Genomic DNA, 27,385 nt, shown 5'->3' with positions numbered 1-27,385 from the left:
GATTTAATCAATTTTAGAACAAAGCTTTAACATAACAAAATGTGGAATATGTCAAATGGGTCTGAATAGTTTCCCAAGGCACCGTAGACCACTGTAATGGACATCCTGTAGACAAGTGGACATAAAGCTAGGTAGGCAGATCGCTAGGTAACATCAGTGGTCCATAGACATCTGCTCTAGTTCATCCATCCAGTCACAGGGACAGTCCTCTTCAAAGTCTCTGAGAATAGGACATGGGGATTGTTAGAAAACAGAGCCACTGTATGTATCAAGCTCCTCGTGGATTCCCCCCCCCCCTCCAATGTCCATGTAATCTTATTCATTGTTATTTAAAAGAACACAACTGATCCTAAAAAGCAGCACTCTTACTCTGATCCAGATTAAAGAATAAAAAGGGGAATATTAACAGAATGGATGGACTGGTCAATATAATCGCACTGAAACATTAGTTATTTAACTCATTCAATGCATCAGAGGGACCAATACTGCCTTACAAAGCAAAAAGACAGTAACTGATCATAGCGTAGAACTGAGGAAATAAAAAAAAAGGCTTTTATTTACCTTTGGTTTCACAGTAACTTTATTCAGTTACTACTAACATGACCCCCATTTTATTCTCCTGAACACAATACAATACGAGGCAGGATACTTGTCCACATGATTAAGTATGTATTTAAATGTAGCAAAAATTACATTAAGTTTTTTTGATCAAATGAGCAGTTACTGCCTTTTTGCTTGTTAGGGCAGTATAATCTAATGGTTATTACTACTTTCTACTCTCTCTGTCTGTCCCAAAGGAGACCCTATTCACCTTTATAGTGTACAGGCCCATAGGACCCTGGTTAAAAGTAATGCACTATATGGGGAATAGGATTCCATTTGGGATACACAATATGTCTGGTCTGGCCAATGGGCTTCCAGGAGGACTCACGTATCCTCGTCATCAGAGCGTGGCTGTAGCCTTTCTTCATCCTCCGTCTGTCCAGCCGTCGGTCCGTCTGTGTCGTCACTTCCTCCCGGGGACAGGGGACCTACCAGAGGGTCTTCACCTGGAGGAGAGGGACACGTTTCAAATCCGATCCTTTACCCTATGTAGTGTGGGACAAGGCCCTGTTCCCTACATTCTAGGGCCCTACTTTAGACCTGATAAATTAGTGCCTAGTCCTAAAAATCAGGATGAGTGTACATGTACACTGAGTATACAAAACATTAAGAACACCTTAATATTGAGTTGAACTGCCTTTTTGCCCTCAGAACAGCCTCAATTCGTCGGGGCATGGACTCTACGAGGTGTTGAAAGCGTTCCACAGGGATGCTGGTCCATGTTGACTCAAATGCTTCCCCACAGTTGCGTCAAGTTGGCTAGATATCTTTTGTGTGGTGGACCATTCTTGATACACACGGGAAACTGTTGAGTGTGAAAAACCCAGTAGCGTTGCAGTTCTTGACACAAACCGGTGCGCCTGGTACCTACTACCATACCCCGTTCAAAGGCACTTCAATATTTTGTCTTGCCCATTAACCCTCTGAATGGCACGCAAATGGCACACATACACAATCCATGTCTCAATTGTCTCAAGGTTTAAAAATCCTTCTTTAACATGTCTCCTCTCCTTCATCTACACTGATTGAAGTGGATTTAACAAGTGACATCAATAAGGGAACATAACTTTCACCTGGTCAGTCTATGTCAAGGAAAGAGCAGGTGTTCTTAATGTTTTGTATACTCAGTGCATATTATATCCTGCTCAATTCCCCCCCCCCCCCCAAAAAAAAACATTGAAAAATATTGCAGGGACCCAAGCACTACGGGGTACTATAAGGAATGTGGTGTGACGGTGTACTAGACTGCACTTCAGGAAGACATGACTCCATACAACCGTCATGCACCGGCAGTTGTAATAACGAAGAGGCTTTTAATATGGACACCTCCTCTCCTCAAAATGACCTGTGAAGGCTTTTCGACTACATCTATTAGTACCAAGGTTTCAGTTCCTAAAGTACCTGCTCTGAGTCACAGTAACAACTGTCAATCACATCCCCTCTCATCAAGTTCAACTAAAAACAAAAACAAAAAACAAAACTAAAAACAGAACAAAAAGGTGTATCTTTTAACGCTACAGTTTGCAGCTCCTTGACATTTTCAACCATCTTGGGTAGCACACCTTTCAACAGTTCTGGCAGACACAGACATGTCAATTTATCTTTGAAATGATTGTGTCTTTGTTGGGTCAAACCATCACATAAAGCCTGCGAAGATTTTTCTTTGCTGATTACAATTTGCATCCTGAACTTTTTTTAAAATATAAAATACTTGCTAGCCGCTAGCCATGTGAAAATGAATCTCTCCTCTTCAGTGCTGCCTTGGTTTTTGAATTTGGCCAGAGAGGCGGTTCGTCTTGCGCTGAACTAATAATATGAAATTCCTGCAAAATCATGAAAGCTGTGCTTCCAACTTTGAGGGCAACAGTTTGGGGAAGGCCCTTTCCTGTTTCAGCATGACAATGCCCCCGTGCACAAAGCGAGATCCATACAGTAATGGTTTGTTGAGATCGGTGTGGAAGAACTTGACTGGCCTGCATAGAGCCCTGACCTCAACTCCATCAAACACATTTCGCCGACTGCGAGCCAGGCCTAATCGCCCAACATCAGTCTTCCCGACCTCACCAATGCTCTTGTGGCTGAATGGAAGCAAGTCCCCACAGCAATGTTCCAACATCTAGTGGAAAGCCTTCCCAGAAGAGTGGAGGCTGTTATAGCAGCAAAGGAGGGGACCAACTCCATATTAATGCCCGTGATTTTGAAAAGAGATAAATCGACGAGCAGGTGTCCACATACTTTTGGTGATGTAGTGTATCATAGCTTTAAATAGCTGTGGTAGAACCTTACAGTAAGTCAAAACAGTAGAGATGGAAGCAAATGGAAGAGGTGTAACTGCATCGATCACTTATAGGTTGTTGAGAGATCGACATCACATGGAAAGTCATACATCAATCATCTATTACAATACCTTCAATCAGAAATAAGGGATTCAGCACGCATGACCAACCATGTGGTAGACAAGTAAATTATACTGTAAAATGTTTTCTAGAAAGATTCCCCTCTAAGCGGGACTTACCTTCTCTGTGTATGGAGTAGGTTCTGAAAGCGGTGCTGAGCTGGGCTTTCTCTAACAGTCTTAGTAGCTTCTCTGGTGGACTCCTGTCCCATCGTTTCCGCTCTCTGTTCTCTACAGAATTAATGGATATATTCACAGTTTAATTATTTTTTTTTTTTTAAATACGTTTTATTTTATTGAATGGTGAAATCTGAGGGCAGATTGTAGGACTCAAAATGTTCGTGAACGCTTTAGTGGGCTCAAAACATCACTTCTCAAATGTTTATTGCAAATATATACTGTGGATGTTCATTCTACGTTGTTTTAGTGGACCTGGATATCCTGTGATGTTTGTACAACGACAACGTTACTTTCTCGAATGTTTCAGTGAGTCGGCCTGTCGAGGGGTGTTGTTTCAGTCCCTGTCGAGGGGTGTTGTTTCAGTCCCTGTCGAGGGGTGTTGTTTCAGTCCCTGTCGAGGGGTGTTGTTTCAGTCCCTGTCGAGGGGTGTTGTTTCAGTCCCTGTCGAGGGGTGTTGTTTCAGTCCCTGTCGAGGGGTGTTGTTTCAGTCCCTGTCGAGGGGTGTTGTTTCAGTCCCTGTCGAGGGGTGTTGTTTCAGTCCCTGTCGAGGGGTGTTGTTTCAGTCCCTGTCGAGGGGTGTTGTTTCAGTCCCTGTCGAGGGGTGTTGTTTCAGTCCCTGTCGAGGGGTGTTGTTTCAGTCCCTATCGAGGGGTGTTGTTTCAGTCCCTGTCTAGGGGTGTGTCAAGCATTGTTTCAGTCCCTGTCGAGGGGTGTGTCAAGCACTGTTTCAGTCCCTATCGAGGGGTGTGTCAAGCATTGTTTCAGTCGAGGGGTGTGTCAAGCACTGTTTCAGTAAGTCGGTCTATCGAGGGGTGTTGTCAAGTATTGTTTCAGTCACCTGTCTAGGGGGTGTGTCTAGCATTGTTTCAGTACCTGAATAGGGGTGTGTCAAGTATTGTTTCAGTACCTGAATAGGGGTGTTGTCAAGCACTGTTTCAGTACCTGAATAGGGGTGTGTCGAGTATTGTTTCAGTACCTGAATAGAGGTGTGTCAAGGATTGTTTCAGTACCTGAATAGGGGTGTTGTCAAGCACTGTTTCAGTCCCTGAATAGGGGTGTGTCAAGCATTGTTTCAGTCCCTGAATAGGGGTGTGTCAAGCATTGTTTCAGTACCTGAATAGGGGTGTGTCTAGCATTGTTTCAGTACCTAAGTAGGGGTGTGTCAAGCATTGGTTCAGTACCTATCGAGGGGTGTTGTCAAGCACTGTTTCAGTAACTGAATAGGGGTGTGTCAAGCACTGTTTCAGTACCTGAGTAGGGGTGTGTCAAGCATTGTTTCAGTCCCTGTCTTGGGGTGTGTCAAGTATTGTTTCAGTACCTGAATAGGGGTGTGTCAAGTATTGTTTCAGTCCCTGAATAGGGGGTGTGTCAAGCATTGTTTCAGTCCCTGTCTAGGGGTGTGTCAAGCACTGTTTCAGTCCCTGAATAGGGGGTGTGTCAAGCATTGTTTCAGTCCCTGAATAGGGGTGTGTCAAGCACTGTTTCAGTCCCTGAATAGGGGTGTGTCAAGCACTGTTTCAGTACCTGAGTAGGGGTGTGCCTGGCCTGTCTCAGTGAGAGTACCTGCATACCTGAATGTGTCTGCCCTGTAGTTGCCAGACTCCCAGAGGAGAGGAGGTCTGCGTTAGCCAACACCTGTAGAGCTGTGTCTGAGGGGCCTGGGGTCCACTGTCTACGAGGGCCACGCTGCTCTCTACTGGTGCTGATCTCTGCAGGGGCCTCAGTAGGGGCCACACAGGACTCCAGACCTGTATGAAGACATGATCAAACATGTTCAAGTTCCTTATATATATATATATATATACATACATACATACATACAAAGTCGTGGCCAAAAGTTTTGAGAATGACACAAATATTAATTTTCACCAAGTTTGCTGCTTCAGTGTCTTCAGATATTTTTGTCAGATGTTACTATGGAATACTAAAGTATAATTACAAGCATTTCATAAGTGTCAAAGGCTTTTATTGACAATTACATGAAGTTGATGCAGTGTTGACCCTTCTTTTTCAAGACCTCTGCAATCCGCCCTGGCATGTTGTCAATTAACTTCTGGGCCACATCCTGACTGATGGCAGCCCATTCTTGCATAATCAATGCTTAGAGTTTGTCAGAATTTGTGGGTTTTTGTTTGTCCACCCGCCTCTTGAGGTTTGACCACAAGTTCTCAATGGGATTAAGGTCTGGGGAGTTTCCTGGCCATGGACCTAAACTATCGATGTTTTGTTCCCCGAGCCACTTAGATATCACTTTTGCCTTATGGCAAGGTGCTCCATCATGCTGGAAAAGGCATTGTTCGTCACAATATCCAGAAAAAAGTATGTCAGAATTGTTATAAATTGATTTGCATTTTAATGAGGGAAATAAGTATTTGACCCCCTCTCAATCAGAAAGATTTCTGGCTCCCAGGTGTCTTTTATACAGGTAACGAGCTGAGATTAGGAGCACACTCTTAAAGGGAGTGCTCCTAATCTCAGTTTGTTACCTGTATAAAAGACACCTGTCCACAGAAGCAATCAATCAATCAGATTCCAAATTCTCCACCATGGCCAAGACCAAAGATCTCTCCAAGGATGTCAGGGACAAGATTGTAGACCTACACAAGGCTGGAATGGGCTACAAGACCATCGCCAAGCAGCTTGGTGAGAAGGTGACAACAGTTGGTGCGATTATTCGCAAATGGAAGAAACACAAAATAACTGTCAATATCCCTCGACCTGGGGCTCCATGCAAGATCTCACCTCGTGGAGTTGCAATGATCATGAGAACGGTGAGGAATCAGCCCAGAACTACACGGGAGGATCTTGTCCATGATCTCAAGGCAGATGGGACCATAGTCACCAAGAAAACAATTGGTAACACACTACGCCGTGAAGGACTGAAATCCTGCAGCGCTTGCAAGGTCCCCCTGCTCAAGAATACATATACATGCCCGTCTGAAGTTTGCCAATGAACATCTGAATGATTCAGAGGACAGATGAGACCAAAATGGAGCTCTTTGGCATCAACTCAACTCGCCGTGTTTGGAGGAGGAGGAATGCTGCCTATGACCCCAAGAACAACATCCCCACCGTCAAACATGGAGGTGGAAACATTATGCTTATCGTGGATGGGTATTCCAGCATGACAATGACCCAAAACACACGGCCAAGGCAACAAAGGAGTGGCTCAAGAAGCACATTAATGTCCTGGAGTGGCCTAGCCAGTCTCCACACCTTAATCCCATAGAAAATCTGTGGAGGGAGCTGAAGGTTCGAGTTGCCAAACGTCAGCCTCGAAAACTTAATGACTTGGAGAAGATCTGCAAAGAGGAGTGGGACAAAATCCCTCCTGAGATGTGTGCAAACCTAGTGGCCAACTACAAGAAACGTCTGACCTCTGTGATTGCCAACAAGGGTTTTGCCACCAAGTACTAAGTCATGTTTTGCAGAGGGGTCAAATACTTATTTCCCTCATTAAAATGCAAATAATTTTATAACATTTTTGACATGCGTTTTTCTGGATTTTTTTGTTGTTATTATTCTGTCTCTCACTGTTCAAATAAACCTACTATTAAAAGTATAGACTGATCATTTCTTTGTCAGTGGGCAAACGTACAAAATCAGCAGGGGATCAAATACTTTTTTCCCCTCACTGTAAATACTGTTTTTCACACTACATACTCATATGTTTCAGTGAGAGGGCCTATGTAGGGGTGTGTCAAGCATTGTTTCAGTACCTGAATAGGGGGTGTGTCTGGCATGTTAATAAAAAAAATAAAAATAAACTGGTTTTCACACAAGGACACTTTTACCAAGAGGGGTTTAAAGGACTAGTCATACATGGAGGGACAGGATGGATTAAAATGTTTAGTTTAATTCAAATGAATCTCACAGAAACACAGTAATTCATAGGTTACGACTGTTATTACTCTACCGTGTAATATATAGTAAATACATAGTAGTATATATATATATATATATATACACACACCATAAGTGTTACCATACTTGCATTGGTATGTAAAGAATAACAAGTTGTAAATTGATGATAAATTATGTTTCCATTTCCTGCTCAACCTGCTCGTCTTCACACTAGGACCCTGCAGTTCAATCTCACTACGAAATGAATATCTGAATGGGTGTTAATCGTCTCCTTACCCTCCAGGGTAGAGCCTGTCATGAGGGTCTTCTGCCCCAGGAGTGAGGCGACCTTCTCCCCCTCCTCTCTCCTCCATCTGCCTGTTCTCCTCTCCGACTCCTACAGATTAGATCCAGAAAGCAACATGCTGAATCAGAAACCACCAGCTACCACACACACACACACACACACACACAGACACACACACACAGATACACACACACATAGACACACACACACAGACACACACACACAGACACACACACACACACTGACAGACACACACTGACAGACACACACACACACATTATATAAAGTGGCATTGTTTAGAGTGGCTAGTGATACATTACATCAAGATGGCAAGATGCAGTAGATGGTATAGGGTACAGTATATACATATGAGATGAGTAATGTAGGGTATGAATAGGCTAGGATATTCTACTTCCCAACAGACCGAACACTCACTTGCATCATTGAGAGAGAGAGAGAGAGAGAGAGAGAGAGAGAGAGAGAGAGAGAGAGAGACACAGAGAGAGAGAGAGAGAGAAGGCAGAAACGTGCTCAAGCATGCACGAACCAACTGGTAACTGTCTTCACTGACATTTTTCAACCTCTCCCTGTCTGAGTCTGTAATACCAACATGTTTCAAACAGACCACCATAGTCCCTGTGCCCAAGAATGCTATGGCAACCCGCATAAATGATTACCGCCCTGTAGCACTCACGTCTGTAGCCATGAAGTGTTTTGAAAGGCTGGTCATGGCTCACATCAACACCATTATCCCAGAAACCCTGGACTCACTCCAATTCTCATACCGCCCCAACGGATCCATGAATTTTGGCCCATTCCTCCTGACAGAGCTGGTGTAACTGAGTCAGGTTTGTAGGCCTCCTTGCTCGCACACACTTTTTCAGTTCTGCCCACAAATCTTCTATAGGATTGAGGTCAGGGCTTTGTGATGCCCACTCCAATACCTTGACTTTGTTGTCCTTAGGCCATTTTGCCTCAACTTTGGAAGTATGCTTGAGGTCATTGTGCATTTGGAAGACCCATTTGCGACCAAGCATTAATTTCCTGACTGATGTCTTGAGATGCCATCTATTTTGTGAAGTGCACCAGTCCCTCTTGCAGCAAAGCACCCCCACAACATGATGCTGCCACCCCCGTGCTTCACGGTTGGGATGGTGTTCTTCGGCTTGCAAGCCTCCCCCTTTTTCCTCCAAACATAACGATGGTCATTATGGCCAAACAGTTCCATTTTTGTTTCATCAGACCAGAGGACATTTCTCCAAAAAGTACAGTCTTTGTCCCCATGTGTAGTTGCAAACCGTAGTCTGGCTTTTTTACGGTGGTTTTGGAGCAGTGGCTTCTTCCTTGCTGAGCGGCCTTTCAGGTTATGTCGATATAGGACTCGTTTTACTGTGGATATAGATACTTTTGTACCTGTTTCCTCCAGCATCTTCACAAGGTCCTTTGCTGTTGTTCTGAGATTGATTTGCACTTTTTGCACCAAAGTACGTTCATCTCTAGGAGACAGAACGCGTCTCCTTCCTGAGCGGTATGACGGCTGCGTGGTCCCATGGTGTTTATACTTGCGTACTATTGTTTGTGCAGATGAACATGGCACCTTCAGGCGTTCGGAAATTGCTTCCAAGGATGAACCAGACTTGTGGAGGTCTACAATTATTTTCTGAGGTCTTCGCTGATTTCTTTTGATTTTCCCATGATGTCAAGCAAAGAGGCACTGAGCTTGAAGGTAGGCCTTGAAATACATCCACAGGTACACCTCCAAATGACTCAAATGATGTCAATTAGCCTGTCAGAAGCTTCTAAAGCCATGACATAATTTTCTGGAATTTTCCAAGCCGTTTAAAGGCACAGTCAACTTAGTGTATGTAAACTTCTGACCCACTGGAAATGTGATACAGTGAATTTTAAGTCAAATAATCTGTCTGTAAACAATTGTTGGAATAATTACTTGTGTCATGCACAAAGTAGATGTCCTAACCGACTTGACAAAACTATAGTTTGCTAACAAGAAATTTGTGGAGTGGTTGAAAAACAAGTTTTAATGATTCCAACCTAGGTGTATGTAAACTTCCGACTTCAACTGTATATGAAATGTATAGACTATAATGATTTAATAGAACAAAACGTTGTTTAAATGCTGTGCGCTTCATGTCCCAGGCTCCCTGCAAGCCTAGTGTCACACTCCCAAATTCTTCACAATGTAATTCTTCGTAGGCTAAAGCCTTGAAATAATTTAAATAGCATAGCCTAAATCGTTCATTTTATTTAAATAGCATAGCCTAAATCGTTCATTTTATTTAAATAGCATAGCCTAAATCGTTCATTTTATTTAAATAGCATAGCCTAAATCGTTCATTTTATTTAAATAGCATAGCCTAAATCGTTCATTTTATTTAAATAGCATAGCCTAAATCGTTCATTTTATTTAAATAGCATAGCCTAAATCGTTAATTTTTGTTGCTTCTTAGGCTCCCTGTTTGAAATGACGAGCCGTTTCTTCCATTCACCTTTTTCATGTTAATTAAAATACTTTTCAAAAATCACCAAATCATATGGTTTGGTTTCAATACTTCAAAACCCAAATGGTAGGTCCAGGTAACCACAAAAAATAGATTCGTTTTTTTGATTAAATTCTGATTTTAATGAACGGATCGAAGCACCGCTCCACGAGCGATGAGCGGGATTTCCGACCGCTCAACTCCGCTCAAATGCTCTGGTAAGGGATGGTGCCTTGTGGGTAAGGACGTGGTTCTGAACTGGGCTTACATCTAGCACCTTGTTGGGCAGGTGTCTGCGCAGGAGACCGGCTACGCGGTGACACGTGAGGATGGTGTGGAGGGACGGACGGTCTTTGGGGTTGGTCTTGAACATTTGTTTGACCAGGTAGTGCAGCTCATAGGGCAGGTGTTGAGGAAGAGGAGGGTAGGAACCACGACACACCTTCATGATTAGACTCTTCCAACTAGGAGCCTGGAACTGAGATGGGGAGGGAGAACAGAGGTTTAGGAGGATTCCTGGAAACACAAGACAGACTGCTATGGTTCCAGACAGACGGCTACAGGCTACAGCTCCAGACAGCTACAGGCTACAGCTCCAGACAGACGGCTACAGGCTACAGCTCCAGACAGCTACAGGCTACGGCTCCAGACAGCTACAGGCTACGGCACCAGACAGCTACAGGCTACGGTTCCAGACAGACAGCTACAGGCTACGGTTCCAGACAGACAGCTACAGGCTACAGCTCCAGACAGCTACAGGCTACGGTTGCAGACAGACTGCTACAGGCTACGGTTCCAGACAGCTACAGGCTACGGTTCCAGACAGACTGCTACAGGCTACAGCTCCAGACAGCTACAGGCTACGGCTCCAGACAGACTGCTACAGGCTACAGCTCCAGGCTACGGTTCCAGACAGACAGCTACAGGCTACGGTTCCAGACAGACAGCTACAGGCTACGGTTCCAGACAGACAGCTACAGGCTACGGTTCCAGACAGACAGCTACAGGCTACGGCTCCAGACAGACAGCTACAGGCTACGGCTCCAGACAGACAGCTACAGGCTACGGCTCCAGACAGACAGCTACAGGCTACGGCTCCAGACAGACAGCTACGGTTCCAGACAGACGGCTACAGGCTACGGTTCCAGACAGACGGCTACAGGCTACGGCTCCAGACAGCTACAGGCTTCGGCTTCAGACAGACAGCTACAGGCTACGGTTCCAGACAGACAGCTACAGGCTACGGCTCCAGACAGACAGCTACAGGCTACGGTTCCAGACAGACTGCTACGGTTCCAGACAGACAGCTACAGGCTACGGTTCCAGACAGACAGCTATAGGCTACGGTTCCAGACAGACTGCTACGGTTCCAGACAGACAGCTACAGGCTACGGTTCCAGACAGACAGCTATAGGCTACGGTTCCAGACAGACAGCTACAGGCTACGGTTCCAGACAGACAGCTACAGGCTATGGTTCCAGACAGACAGCCCACAGGCTACGGTTCCAGACAGACGGCAACAGGCTACGGTTCCTGACAGCTATAGCTCCAGACAGACAGCTACAGGCTACAGTTCCAGACAGATGCTACAGGCTACGGCTCCAGACAGACAGCTACAGGCTACGGCTCCAGACAGCTACAGGCTACGGCTCCAGACAGACAGCTACGGTTCCAGACAGACAGCTACAGGCTACGGTTCCAGACAGACGGCTACAGGCTACGGTTCCAGACAGACGGCTACAGGCTACGGCTCCAGACAGCTACAGGCTACGGCTTCAGACAGACAGCTACAGGCTACGGTTCCAGACAGACAGCTACAGGCTACGGCTCCAGACAGACAGCTACAGGCTACGGTTCCAGACAGACTGCTACGGTTCCAGACAGACAGCTACAGGCTACGGTTCCAGACAGACAGCTACAGGCTACGGTTCGCTACAGGCTACGGTTCCAGACAGACAGCTACAGGCTACGGCTCAAGACAGACTGCTACGGTTCCAGACAGACGGCTACAGACTACGGGTCCAGACAGACAGCTACAGGCTACGGCTCCAGACAGACGGCTACAGGCTACAGCTCCAGACAGCTACAGGCTACGGTTCCAGACAGACAGCTACAGGCTACGGCTCCAGACAGACAGCTACAGGCTACGGCTCCAGACAGACAGCTACAGGCTACGGCTCCAGACAGACAGCTACAGACAGACAGCTACAGGCTCCAGACAGCTACGGCTCCAGAAATCTACAGCTCCAGACATCTACAGGCTACGGCTCCAGACATTTACAGGCTCCAGACAGACAGTTACATGCTCCAGACAGATATAGGCTACGGATCCAGGCAGCTACGGCTCCAGACAGACAGCTACAGGCTACGGCTCCAGACAGACAGCTACAGGCTACAGCTCCAGACAGACAGCTACAGGCTACGGCTCCAGACAGCTACAGCTCCAGACAGCTACAGGCTACAGCTCCAGACAGACGGCTACAGGCTACAGCTCCAGACAGACGGCTACAGGCTACGGCTCCAGACAGACAGCTACAGGCTACGGCTCCAGACAGACAGCTACAGCTCCAGACAGACAGCTACAGGCTACGGCTCCAGACAGACAGCTACAGGCTACGGCTCCAGACAGACGGCTACAGGCTACAGCTCACGTTCAAGACAGCTACAGGCTACAATTCCAGAAAGATACAGGCTACAGCTCCAAGCTCCAGCTCCAAGCTCCAGCTCCAGACAGCTACAAGCTACAGCTCCAGACAGCTACAAGCTCCAGCTCCAGAGAGATACAAGCTACAGCTCCAGACAGATACAAGCTACAGCTCCAGACTACAGCTCCAGACTGACACTCTGCTTCAGGCTACAGCTCCCTGGGCTGGGACACATGTCCTAATTCAACTCTGCTGAAGACACCGTCCTTCCCTCACTATGAAACAATGGTTCTTACAGTGGGAGTCAGGAGTCAGCTGAACCACTGTACGTACACACACACACGCGCGCACGCGCACACGCACAATCACAATATTTAGACAGACGAGACGGTGTGTGAGAGAGTGTGAGTACCGGGTGTCGGAGGGTGCAGAGCTCGTAGAGGACACAACCGAGAGACCACACATCGCTGTAACACACACACACACACACACACACACACACACACACACACACACACACACACACACACACACACACACACACACACACGAGAGATGGCATGGGAATCATACATCACTGTAACACTGACAGAATGAGATATCCCACATCCCTAAGTTTAAAATTAAAGTATTTCAAAATGGATAATCCACCAATATATATTATTTCAATACAGTAGATTGTAGGGTTAAACATAATTATAAACGGGGTGGGTTCGAGCCCTGAATGCTGATTGGCTGAAAGCCGTGGTATACAGTCTGATATACCACGGCTTTCAGCCAATCAGCATTCAGAGTATGACAAAACATTTTTTACTGTTCTAATTAGGTTGGTAACCAGTTTATAACAGTAATACGGCACCGCGGGGGGGTTTTGTGGTATATAGCCGATATACCACGGCTAAGGTCTGTGTCCTGTGTCCTTTAGCCGTGATATATCAGCCATCTACCACACCCTCCTCGGGGTCTTATTGCTTAAATATAAATCATTGATAAATACAATAAGGATGTCATTGTACAGGTTACTACGACCCTACCTCTTATTGTTGTATGGCTTACTGTCCCAGATCTCTGGAGAGACATAGTAAGGCGTACCGACGTACGTGTGAGCATAGGCCTTCGCACTGTGACAGAGAATACAGGACATCATTTAAAGCAATGAGCAATAACATCTTAAAACGATTACATACACTGAGTGTACAAAACATTAAGAACACCTGCTCTTTACCGTGACATAGACTGACCAGGTGAATCCAGGTGAAAGCTATGATCCCTTATTGATGTCACTTGTTAAATCCACTTTAATTAGTGTAGATTAATGGGATTAAAGGTTAAATAAGTATTTTTAAACATTGAGACAATTGAGACATGGATTGTGTATGTGTACCATTCAGAGGGTGAACGGGCAAGACTAAATATTTAAGTTCCTTTGAACGGGGTATGGTAGTAGGTACCAGGCGCACTGGTTTGTGTCAAGAACTGTAACGCTGCTGGGTTTTTCACACTCAACAGTTTCCCGTGTGTATCAAGAATGGTCCACCACCCAAAGGACATCCAGCCAACTGGACACAACTGTGAGAAGGATTGGAGTCAACATGGGCCAGCATTCCTGTGGAACACTTTCAACACCTCGTAGAGTCCATGACCTGATGAATTGAGGCTGTTCTGAGGGAAAAGGGGGGGTGCAACTCAATATTAGGAAGGCGTTCTTAATGTTTTGTCCACTCATTGTATAATTATAGTAATATAAAAACAGTATTAGCAAACGAAGCATCTTCTGGTACCTGTTTAGAACACAGGCTGAGCCAAAGTCACCCAGCTTCACTGTCCCATCGTCTGTCAGGAAAATATTCTGAGGAGAAACGAGAAGGAAGCCATGAAAAATGTACAGTAAAAAAAAAAAAAACGGCAGAACTTCAACTCACACTGATTCCTTCTATCACTGCCCAGATTTAGGAGGTGAAACATAACGTGGAAGAGATTGAAATGCTTTTCAGACGAAGGCTTACAATACAGTGAGGGGAAAAAAGTATTTGATCCCCTGCTGATTTTGTACGTTTGCCCACTTACAAAGAAATGATCAGTCTATAATTTTAATGGTAGGTTTATTTGACCAGTGAGAGACAGAATAACAACAAAAAAATCCAGAAAAACACATGTCAAAAATGTTATAAATTGGTTTGCATTTTAATGAGGGAAATAAGTATTTGACCCCTCTGCAAAACATGACTTCGTACTTGGTGGCAAAACCCTTGTTGGCAATCACAGAGGTCAGACGTTTCTTGTAGTTGGCCACCAGGTTTGCACACATCTCAGGAGGGATTTTGTCCCACTCCTCTTTGCAGATCTTCTCCAAGTCATTAAGGTTTCGAGGCTGACGTTTGGCAACTCGAACCTTCAGCTCCCTCCACAGATTTTCTATGGGATTAAGGTCTGGAGACTGGCTAGGCCACTCCAGGACCTTAATGTGCTTCTTCTTGAGCCACTCCTTTGTTGCCTTGGCCGTGTGTTTTGGGTCATTATCATGCTGGAATACCCATCCACGACCCATTTTCAATGCCCTGGCTGAGGGAAGGTGGTTCTCACCCAAGATTTGACGGTACATGGCCCCGTCCATCGTCCCTTTGATGCGGTGAAGTTGTCCTGTCCCCTTAGCAGAACAACACCCCCAAAGCATAATGTTTCCACCTCCATGTTTGACGGTGGGGATGTTGTTCTTGGGGTCATAGGCAGCATTCCTCCTCCTCCAAACACGGCAAGTTGAGTTGATGCCAAAGAGCTCCATTTTGGTCTCAGTTGTCTTCTGAATCATTCAGATGTTCATTGGCAAACTTCAGACGGGCATGTATATGTGCTTTCTTGAGCAGGGGGACCTTGCGGGCGCTGCAGGATTTCAGTCCTTCACGGCGTAGTGTGTTACCAATTGTTTTCTTGGTGATTATGGTCCCATCTGCCTTGAGATCATTGACAAGATCCTCCCGTGTAGTTCTGGGCTGATTCCTCACCATTCTCATGATCATTGCAACTCCACGAAGTGAGATCTTGCATGGAGCCCCAGGCCGAGGGAGATTGACAGTTCTTTTGTGTTTCTTCCATTTGCGAATAATCGCACCAACTGTTGTCACCTTCTCACCAAACTGCTTGGCGATGGTCTTGTAGCCCATTCCAGCCTTGTGTAAGTCTACAATCTTGTCCCTGACATCCTTGGAGAGCTCTTTGGTCTTGGCCATGGTGGAGAGTTGGGAATCTGATTGATTGATGGCTTCTGTGGACAGGTGTCTTTTATACAGGTAACAAACTGAGATTAGGAGCACTCCCTTTAAGAGTGTGCTCCTAATCTCATTACCTGTATAAAAGACACCTGGGAGCCAGAAATCTTTCTGATTGAGAGGGGGTCAAATACTTATTTCCCTCATTAAAATGCAAATCAATTTATAAAATTTTTGACATGCGTTTTTCTGGATTTTTGTTGTTGTTATTCTGTCTCTCACTGTTCAAATAAACCTACCATTAAAATTATAGACTGATCATTTCCTTGTCACTGGGCAAACGTAGAAAATCAGCAGGGGATCAAATACTTTTTTCCCTCACTGTACATACCAGTAGTTCCTCAAAATTAAAGGTTTCGAGGTTATTGCCACAACAGTTTGTCGTAGAGGACGGCAGATGGTGGTAAATTGCATCATTCTGTCATTGCGCCACACTATCACAAGGGTGAGTTAGTGTAACAGTCTAGCTTCCGTCCCTCTCCTCGCTCCAACCTGGGCTTGAACCAGGGACCCTCTGCACACATCAACACCTGACACCCCACGAAGCATCGTTACCCATCACTCCACAAAAGCCGCGGCCCTTGTAGAGCAAAGGGGAACAACTACTTCAAGGTCTCAGAGCGAGTGACGTCACCGATTGAAACGCTATTAGCGCGCACCACCGCTAACTAACTATCCGTTTCACATCGGTTACATTAGAACGCTGATAAATCGGTAGTCTAAACCGGTGGGGCAAATTGGGGGATTTTTTTTTCACAACCTATCCGAGCTATTAGAATATCCTTTTGTAAATGAATGGTGTGAATGTTTCTGTCTGCGAGTCACTCTCCTCTTGCACTAGAGTCCTGCATCAGGCCAACAACAACAAAAAAATTGCTTGCGGGTAGTTCCCGGAGTTGAGAGAGAACTTGCGTAAATAACAATGGAGCAATTACACTTGACATGTGGAATGACAACAACAAAAAAGTAAAGTAGACTAACGCAATTGAAGGCATCAAATTGTTGCTTACTGAAACACCCAAAGTCATCCAATTGTTATAGCAAGATTTTGAAATATATTGTTCATTATTTACAAAGTATTCTTCATGCACATTCTCCACTCAAGAGAAATGTACATGAAAATGTCAAAAGATGGCAGCAACAGGACAATAAACATCATGTCTGCAAATCACACTGTGATCTTTAAAAGAAAAAATATATGTGTTGCCAATCAGAAAAGGTAACTATGTAAAAACTCTGAACCTTACCTTGGACTTGAGATCCCTGTGTAAGACCCGTTGGTCATGGATGTGCTTCGTACCGGAACACATCTGAGCAAACCACTTCAGAATCTAGTAATACATAGACATGAAATACAGTCTGAGTGGGGTCCTGTTTCAGAGAATACACAAGAGTTAGGGATGGCACAATGACCATATAACCGCGTAACTGACGGAGACCGTTAATGAAAATAAAATAACGGTCATAGGACTGGAGTCCTTTTTTCTCTCCTATTTCCTGGTATTCAATTGGTAGTTACAGTCTTGTCTCATCGTTGCAACTCCTGTACGGACTCGGGAGAGGTTAAGGTCGAGAGCCAATGCGTCCTCCGAAACACAACCCAGCCAAGCCGTACTGCTTCTTGACACAATGCCCACTTAACCCGGAAGCCAGCCGCACCAATGTGTCGGAGGAAACACCGTACACCTGGCGACCTGGTCAGCGTGCACTGCGCCCGGGCCCGCCACAGGAGTCGCTAGTGCGCGATGAGACAAGGATATACCTGCCGGCCAAACCCTCCCTAACCCGGACGATGCTGGGCCAATTGTGCTCCGCCCCATGAGCCTCCCGGTCACGGCTGAGCCTGGACTCGAACCCAGGATCTCTAGTGGCCCAGCTAACACTGTGATGCAGTGTCTTAGACCATTGCGCCACTCGGGAGGCAGGACTGGACTCTTAACAATGTGATGAAACTGTGTTGCCCTTTGCTAAAACAAGTAAGGTGTTTTAGCAAACAATGAATAGAATGGGCTTGGATCGGCTGCCTGGTATTGTGATGCAATAATTTCCATGGTAATGTAAAATGTTCATTCAAATTATGTTAACTGATGTGGCTCATGCAATGGAATGTAAAAGCTTCATACCATAACCGCTACACACAGCCTACATCATTGTCACCATATTAGCTGGCTCACCATATTTGTAGGCAGAGTTGCAAAGAAAAAGCCATATCTCAGACTGGCCAATAAAAATAAAAGATTAAGATGGGCAAAAGAACACAGACACTGGACAGAGGAACTCTGCCTAGAAGGCCAGCATCCCGGAGTCGCCTCTTCACTGTTGACATTGAGACTGGTGTTTTGTGGGTACTATTTAATGAAGCTGACAGTTGAGGACATGTGAGGCGTAGGTTTCTCAAACTAGACACTCTAATGTACTTGTCCTCTTGCTCAGTTGTGCACCGGGGGCCTCCCTCTCCTCTTTCTATTCTGGTTAGGGCCAGTTTGCGCTGTTCTGTGAAGGGAGCAGTACACAGCGTTGTACGAGATCTTCAGTTTCTTGGCAATTTCTCGCATGCAATAGCCTTCATTTCCCAGAACAAGAATAGACTGAGTTTCAGAAGAAAGGTGTTTGTTTCTGGCCATTTTGAGCCTGTAATCGAACCCACAAATGCTAATGCTCCAGATACTCAACTAGTCTAAAGAAGGCCATTTTTATCGCTTCTTTAATCAGAACAACAGTTTTCAGCTGTGCTAACATAATTGCAAAAGGGTTTTCTAATGATCAATTAGCCTTTTAAAATGATAAACTTGGATTAGCTAACACAACGTGCCATTGGAACACAGGAGTGATGGTTGCTGATAACGGGCCTCTGTACGCCTGTAGATATTCCATATAAAAACAGCCTGTTTCTAGCTACAATAGTCATTTACAACATTAACAATGTCTACACTGTATTTATGATCAATTTTATGTTATTTTAATAGAGAATTTTTTTTCTTGCTTTTCTTTCAAAAACAAGGACATTTCTATGTGACCCCAAACTATTGAACAGTCGTGAAAATATATATATTTTTTGCTATTCGAATGGTTATTACTATTAATTTGGCTGGCCAATTACTGTCATCCAAAATTCCATGTTCGTCACAGCCTTCCTTACCAGTTAGTTTGTACCAGTTCGTACCAGTTCGTGTTTTCAAAACAGTGGGAAACCATTTACTGGTGTACTATTTGAGATTTGCATTTGGCTGAGTTAGGTAATTACCGAATCAATCCATGAATTGATTAATTAAAGTGTCATACTGTATCCTGTGAGAATAGTGTGTTTTTCTGTTGCTGTATCCTCTGGAGCAGGTCTCCACCACCACAGAACTCCATTACTATGTAGAGGTGGCCATCACCTACAGGAGATAAAGACACAAGCTCTACTTTATTTGGAACAGTTTTCTATATACAGACTTCACATATCACATTCATAAGCCACACATACCCAACTACATAAGCAGAACAAAAGCATTCGACTGACTGGTCACAGACGTCAGTTCAACGGCTAGATTTGACTTTGAATTTAACATGAAATCAACCAAAAAATGACACTATGTCATTGTATTTAGGTTAAAAGTTGGGTGAAAAAAAAATGCCCTTACTGATGACTTTTCAAATCTAATCAGTTTTTCCCATGTTGATTCAATGTTATGTCATTACATTTTGTTGTTGAAAATAACGTGGAAACAACGTTAATTCAACCAGTTTTTTGCCCAGTGGGATTGATTGCATAATCTAACAAGGATGGCAGTATCGAAAGCAGTTGCATTTCATAATCAACATAGCCGCAGTGAAATTGTCTACCTTCAAAAGAGTCCCTGAAGGCCACTATGCTGGGATGTTTCATCCTGGACAGGAGTACAGCTTCTCTTCTGGTGTTCGCCATCTTGGATTGTGTCTGAAAAAGACAGTTATTACTTTTTTATTTTATTTAAATTCTTATTTACAATGACGGACCCCTGCGGGGGTCAGGGGCCTGGGATTAAAATAAATAAATACATACAATATAAATATAGGACAAAACACACATCACAACAAGAGAGACAACACAACACTACATAAAGAGAGATCTAAGACAACAACACAGCATGGCAGCAACACATGACAACACAGCATGGTAGCAACACATGACAACACAGCATGGTAGCAGAACGACATGGTAGCAACACAACATGGTAGCACCACAACATGGTAGCATGGTACAAACACTATTGGGCACAGACAACAGCACAAAAGGCAAGAAGGTAGAGACAACAATACATCACACAAAGCAGCCACAACTGTCAGTAAGAGTCTCTATGATTGAGTCTTTGAATGAAGAGATGGAGATAAAACGATCCAGTTTGAGTGTTTTTTGCAGCTCGTTCCAGTCGCTAGCTGCAGCGAACGGAAAAGAGGAGCGACCCAGGGATGTGTGTGCTTTGAGGACCTTTAACAGAATGTGACTGGCAGAATGGGTGTTGTATGTGGAGGATGAGGGCTGCAGAAGGTATCTCAGATAGGGGGGAGTGAGGCCTAAGAGGGTTTTATACATAATCATCAACCAGTGGGTCTTGCGACGGGTATACAGAGATGACCAGTTTACAGAGGAGTATAGTGTAGTGATGTGTCCTATAAGGAGCATTGGTGGCAAATCTGATGGCCGAATGGTAAAGAACATCTAGCCGCTCGAGAGCACCCTTACCTGCCAATCTATAAATAACGTCTCTGTAATCTAGCACGGGTAGGATGGTCATCTGAATCAGGGTTAGTTTGGCAGCTGGTGTGAAATAGGAGCGATTACGATAGAGGAAACCAAGTCTAGATTTAAACTTAGCCTGCAGCTTTGAAATGTGCTGAGCTGGTCCAGTGTTAAGAAGCCATGAAGAAGAAGAAGGAAGTAGGCTCAGCCGCAAGTAGACACATCTGGACCCGATGTAGTTATTTTCGATAAATGCGTTAACATGTAGGTTAACGCCAAAAGGAAAACAGGCAAAGTGATATAGCTAGATATCCAGGTAAGTGCCAAATAATTGAAACAATTGAAGTAAATGAGGGATACCAAGTATAGTGAAAGCAGGTGCTTCGACACAGTAGGTCCGGGACGATGCCAGTATCCCGATACTCGTTAGTATACTGGCAAACAGGAAACCAAACACGAAGCGGATTTCACAATTCAGGAAATGATGGAAACAAACATAATTATGTTGTTATCTAAAGTCATATTTACTTTATTTGCTTCAGCACACAATATTTTACATACAGTTTTTTTTTTTTTTTTTAAAGGATCAAAGAGCCTGGTCTGCTTCCCTACAACAGGTAGATAGTTAAAAAATTAACATCATGTGTAGGGTATAAAAATACAGGGCAGGTCATTATTGTGACAACCACAGCTATGTTGTTATGTTGCCCTGCAAGAAATATGTCACAAACAACCACAGATCCTCAAAAGGTTCTACAGCTGCACCATCGACAGCATCCCGACTGGTTGCATCACCGCCTGGTATGGCAACTGCTCGGCTTCCAACCGCAAGGTACCACAGAGGGTAGTGCGTATGGCCCCGTACATCACTGGAAATTGTCAAAGACTCCAACCACCATAGTCATACAGTTGAAGTCAGGAAGTTTACATACATCTTAGCCAAATACATTTAAACTACATTTTTCACAATTCCTGACATTTAATCCTAGTAAAAATACCCTGTTTTAGGTCAGTTAGGATCACCACTTTATTTTAAGAATAATAGTAGAGAGAATGATTTATTTCAGCTTTTATTTCTTTCATCACATTCCCAGTGGATCAGAAGTTTACATACACTCAATTAGTATTTGGTAGCAATGCCTTTAAAGGAGGCATCTACAGATGAAACATTATATTAAAGGAGACACCTACAGATGAAACATTATGGAGTATTAAAGGAGACACCTACAGATGAAACATTATGGAGTATTAAAGGAGGCATCTACAGATGAAACATTATGGAGTATTAAAGGAGGCACCTACAGATGAAACATTATGGAGTATTAAAGGAGGCATCTACAGATGAAACATTATATTAAAGGAGACACCTACAGATGAAACATTATGGAGTATTAAAGGAGGCATCTACAGATGAAACATTATGGAGTATTAAAGGAGGCATCTACAGATGAAACATTATATTAAAGGAGACACCTACAGATTAAACATTATATTAAAGGAGGCATCTACAGATGAAACATTATATTAAAGGAGACACCTACAGATGAAACATTATGGAGTATTAAAGGAGGCACCTACAGATGAAACATTATGGAGTATTAAAGGAGGCACCTACAGATGAAACATTATGGAGTATTAAAGGAGGCACCTACAGATGAAACATTATGGAGTATTAAAGGAGGCATCTACAGATGAAACATTATATTAAAGGAGGCATCTACAGATGAAACATTATGGATTATTAAAGGAGACACCTACAAATGAAACATTATGGAGTATTAAAGGAGGCATCTACAGATGAAACATTATATTAAAGGAGACACCTACAGATGAAACATTATGGAGTATTAAAGGAGGCATCTACAGATGAAACATTATGGAGTATTAAAGGAGGCATCTACAGATGAAACATTATATTAAAGGAGACACCTACAGATGAATCATTATGGAGTATTAAAGGAGGCACCTACAGATGAAACATTATGGAGTATTAAAGGAGGCATCTACAGATGAAACATTATATTAAAGGAGGCACCTACAGATGAAACATTATGGAGTATTAAAGGAGGCACCTACAGATGAAACATTATGGAGTATTAAAGGAGGCACCTACAGATGAAACATTATGGAGTATTAAATTGTTTAACTTGGGTCAAACGTTGCGGGTAGCCTTCCACAAGCTTCACACAATAAGTTGGGTGAATTGTGGCTCATTCCTCCTGACAGAGCTGGTGATACTGAGTCAGGTTTGTAGGCCTCCTTGCTCACACACACTTTTTCAGTTCTGCCCACAAATGTTCTATAGGATTGAGGTCAGGGCTTTGTGATGGCCACTCCAATACCTTGACTTTGTTGTCCTTAAGCCATTTTGCCACAACTTTGGAAGTAGACCAGAGGACATTTCTCCAAAAAGTAAAATCTTTGTCCCCACATGCAGTCGCAAACTGTAGTCTGGCTTTTTTATGGCGCTTTTGGAGTAGTGGCTTCTTCCTTGCTAAGCGGCCTTTCAGGTTATGTCGATATTGGACTCGTTTTACTGTGGATATAGATACTTTTGTACCTGTTTCCTCCAGCATCTTCACAAGGTCCTTTGCTGTTGTTCTGGGATTGATTTGCACTTTTCACATCAAAGTATGTCCATCTCTAGGAGACAGAACGCGTCTCCCTCCTGAGCGGTATGACGACTGCATGGTGTTTATACTTGCGTACTATTGTTTGTACAGATGAACGTGGTACCTTCAGGCGTTTGGAAATTGCTCCCAAGGATGGACCAGATTTGTGGAGGTCTACAATATTTTGTCTGAGGTCTTCGCTGATTTCTTTTGATTTTCCCATGATGTCAAGCAAAGAGGCACTGAGTTTGAAGGTAGGCCTTGAAATACATCCAAAGGTACACCTCCAATTGACTCAAATTTTGTCAATTAGCTTATCAGAAGCTTCTTAAAGCCATGACATCATTTCCTGGAATTTTCCAAGCTGTTTAAAGGCACAGTCAACTTAATGTATGTAAACTTCTGACCCACTAGAATTGTGACACAGTGAATTTTAAGTGAAATACTCCCAAGCCAAGCCATAAGACTCCTGAACAGCTAATCAAAAGGCTACCCAGACTATTTGCGTTTCCCCCCCCCCACCCCCCCCCCCCTTACACTGCTGCTACTCTCTTATCTATGCATAGTCACTTTAATAACTCTTACCTACATGTACATATTACCTCATTTACCTTGACACCGGTGCTCCTGCACATTGAGTCTGTACCGGTACCCCCTGTATATAGTCTTCACATTGACTCTGTACCGGTACCCCCTGTATATAGCCTCCACATTGACACTGTACCGGTACCCCCTGTATATAGCCTCCACATTGACTCTGTACCGGTACCCCGTGTATATAGCCTCCACATTGACTCTGTACCGGTACCCCCTGTATATAGCCTCCACATTGACTCTGTACCGGTACCCCGTGTATATAGCCTCCACATTGACTCTGTACTGGTACCCCCTGTATATAGCCTCCACATTGACTCTGTACCGGTACCCCCTGTATATAGCCTCCACATTGACTCTGTACCGTAACACCCTGTCTATAGCCTCCACATTGACTCTGTACCGGTACCCCCTGTATATAGCCTCCACATTGACTCTGTACTGTAACACCCTGTATATAGCCTCCACATTGACTCTGTACCGGTACCCCCTGTATTTAGCCTCCACATTGACTCTGTACCGGTACCCCCTGTATATAGCCTCCACATTGACTCTGTACCGGTACCCCCTGTATATAGCCTCCACATTGACTCTGTACCGGTACCCCCTGTATATAGCCTCCACATTGACTCTGTATTGGTACCCCCTGTATATAGCCTCCACATTGACTCTGTACCGGTACCCCCTGTATAAAGCCTCCACATTGACTCTGTAATGGTACCCCCTGTATATAGCCTCCACATTGACTGTGTACCGGTACCCCCTTTATATAGTCTCCACATTGACTCTGTACCGGTACCCCCTGTATATAGCCTCCACATTGACTCTGTACCGGTACCCCCTGTATATAGTCTCCACATTGACTCTGTACCGGTACCCCCTGTATATAGCCTCCACATTGACTCTGTACTGGTACCCCCTGTATATAGCCTCCACATTGACTCTGTACCGGTACCCCCTGTATATAGCCTCCACATTGACTCTGTACCGTAACACCCTGTCTATAGCCTCCACATTGACTCTGTACCGGTACCCCCTGTATATAGCCTCCACATTGACTCTGTACTGTAACACCCTGTATATAGCCTCCACATTGACTCTGTACCGGTACCCCCTGTATATAGCCTCCACATTGACTCTGTACCGGTACCCCCCTGTATATAGCCTCCACATTGACTCTGTACCGGTACCCCCTGTATATAGCCTCCACATTGACTCTGTACCGGTACCCCCTGTATATAGCCTCCACATTGACTCTGTATTGGTACCCCCTGTATATAGCCTCCACATTGACTCTGTACCGGTACCCCCTGTATAAAGCCTCCACATTGACTCTGTAATGGTACCCCCTGTATATAGCCTCCACATTGACTGTGTACCGGTACCCCCTGTATATAGTCTCCACATTGACTCTGTACCGGGTACCCCCTGTATATAGCCTCCACATTGACTCTGTACCGGTACCCCCTGTATATAGTCTCCACATTGACTCTGTACCGGTACCCCCTGTATATAGCCTCCACATTGACTCTGTACCGGTACCCCCTGTATATAGTCTCCACATTGACTCTGTACCAGTACCCCCTGTATATAGCCTCCACATTGACTCTGTACCGGTACCCCCTGTATATAGCCTCCACATTGACTCTGTACGTACCCGGTAAGCCTCCCCTGCTACGGTACCTATAAGCCTCCACATTGACTCTGTACCTGGTACCCCCTGTATATAGCCTCCACATTGACTCTGTACTGGTACCCCCTGTATATAGCCTCCACATTGACTCTGTACCGGTACCCCCCCTGTATATAGCCTCCACATTGACTCTGTACCGGTACCCCCCTGTATATAGCCTCCACATTGACTCTGTACCGGTACCCCCTGTATAGCCCCGCTATTGTTATTTACTGTCTGCTGGTCTTTCATGATTTGTTATTCTTATCTCTTACTTTTTTTGTTGTTGGTATTTTCGGTATTTTCTTAAAACTGCATTGTTGGTTAAGTCTACACCTGTTGTATTCGGCGCATGTGACAAATAACATTTGATTTGAAGTGGTCACTGAATGGTTTTGATGAGCATGAAAACCATGTAAACCGTACGCCACGGCCACCAGATCTCAACCCCAACTGAACACTTATGGGAGATTCAGGAGCGACACCTGAGACAGCGTTTTTCCACCACCATCAACAAAACACCAAATTATGGAATTTATTGTGGGAAAAAAATGGTGTCGCATCCCTCCAATAGAGTTCCAGACACTTGGAGAACCTAAGACAAGGTGCATTTGTAACAGTCTACCTTCCGTCCCTCTCTTCGCCCCAACCTGGGCTCGAACCAGGGACCCTCTGCACACATCAACAACTGACACCCACGAAGCATCGTTACCCATCGCGCCACAAAAGCCGCGGCCCTTGCGTTGCAAGGGGAAACCCTACTTCAGGTCTCAGAGCGAGTGACGTCACTGATTGAAATGCTATAAGCGCGCACCACCGCTAACTAACTAGCCATTTCACATCGGTTACACATTGAAGCTGTTCTGGCTCCTCGTGGTGGATCTACTTCCTGTTAGACACTATGTTGGTGTTTCCTTTACTTTGGCAGTTACCTGTATACTGTATTCCTTTTTTTTATAGTAATAATAACCTACCTTTGGAAGTAGGATCTCTTTCATGACATAGTTCTCATGGTTGATTCTGGATTGGACAAGTAGTGCACGACCAAAGGACCCTGTACCTATTACTTTACGAACCGAGTATCCATCCATTGTCACACTGGCATTGACCTGAAAGAAGAAGAATATATTACTAGAAAAAGCACTACAATCAATGTGTATGTTGTTGTTTTGTATTTATACCATCTCAGACATTGGCCTGTCTTTATTACCCAATGTTTGTACCATGTTTTGTGATGCTACCATGTTGAGTTAAACCATGCTGTGTTTTCATGTGTTGCTGCCATGCTATGTTTGTTGTTTTATAGGTCTCTCTTTGTGTAGTGTTGTGGCGTCTCTCTTGTCCTGATGTGTTTTGTCCTAAAAAAATTTATCCCAGGCCCCCGTCCCTGTAGGAGGCCTTTTGCCAGGCCGTCATTGTAAATAAGAATATGTTCTTTAACTGACTTGCCTGGTTAAATAAAGGTTTAGATAAATAAAAAATAACATCACTTTATTTATAAAGTGGTCAGTCAATTTGACTTGATGGCTTGGGCTATCACCTGACAGTTGAGCCAAAGATAGGTTACTATCAAAACGTTTCACCTTCTATTTGAGGTTGAGCTGACAGTCTGATAATGAAACAAGAAACGGTGTAACTACTGTACACAATCTGGTTCACTAACATAATCAAATATTGAATAGACGAGGTAAAAAAAAAAATGCTGACGTGTCGTTTATAGCTTGGTAGGTAACGTAAATAAAATGTTGTTTTTACATACTGTTCTGGTGGGATTGTGTTAATATTATCCGCGTGTTTCCGGTATTCTTTGTCCACCGCTCTGCTTCCGTATTATTGTATGACGTGTGCAAGGCGTAGTCCTTTTAAAGACATGCTCTAATACCATTCAGCCACTAGATGGAGGTAGAAGTACAGTTATACATCCACTATGTAAGTAGGATATTTTGAGCGTTCCTTTTTTACAATAATGTAATTTAGTTACAAGTCATGAAATGGTTGCAGAAAAGTAACAGCCATCTTACCATATGTGTGATTAATTACTCAGTGATAAGATTTTAGCCTAAAT

General features: G+C 44.2%; 1 protein-coding gene across 2 annotated transcripts; it reads right to left on the bottom strand.

Annotated features, from left to right (window-relative positions):
- nek3 (NIMA related kinase 3) lies at window positions 1–27,155 on the bottom strand. 2 transcript variants are annotated; one of them, XM_029716043.1, is made up of 14 exons: window positions 27,080–27,155; window positions 26,295–26,429; window positions 19,566–19,659; window positions 19,020–19,117; window positions 16,985–17,068; window positions 14,253–14,320; window positions 13,506–13,592; window positions 12,884–12,938; window positions 10,095–10,304; window positions 7,319–7,418; window positions 4,750–4,926; window positions 3,119–3,229; window positions 932–1,049; window positions 1–220 (listed from the first exon to the last, which is right to left on the bottom strand). In XM_029716043.1, the coding sequence occupies exons 2-14, from the start codon at window positions 26,409–26,411 to the stop codon at window positions 154–156; spliced, it is 1,386 nt and encodes a 461-aa protein (XP_029571903.1). In that variant the 5' UTR covers window positions 26,412–26,429; window positions 27,080–27,155; the 3' UTR covers window positions 1–153. The 2 variants fall into 2 exon arrangements, with proteins under 2 accessions (XP_029571903.1, XP_029571904.1); XM_029716044.1 differs by lacking the exon at window positions 27,080–27,155 and adding an exon at window positions 26,904–26,979.
- Window positions 27,156–27,385: the final 230 nt, after the last annotated feature.

This window comes from Salmo trutta, chromosome 26, assembly GCF_901001165.1.
Source record: "Salmo trutta chromosome 26, fSalTru1.1, whole genome shotgun sequence".
Classification (NCBI taxonomy): domain Eukaryota; kingdom Metazoa; phylum Chordata; class Actinopteri; order Salmoniformes; family Salmonidae; genus Salmo; species Salmo trutta.
Note: the sequence above shows the minus strand (reverse complement) of the source record. Positions and strands in the feature narration are given on the sequence as shown.

Coding starts and splice junctions, on each gene's coding strand:
- nek3 (XM_029716043.1), bottom strand. CDS start 26,411: ATGGATGGATACTCGGTTCGTAAAGTAATAGGTACAGGGTCCTTTGGT. Junction 4,927..7,318: donor GACAGGCTCTACCCTGGAGG/GTAAGGAGACGA, acceptor GTCTTCATACAG/GTCTGGAGTCCTGTGTGGCC. Junction 3,230..4,749: donor TACAGGGCAGACACATTCAG/GTATGCAGGTAC, acceptor TTAATTCTGTAG/AGAACAGAGAGCGGAAACGA.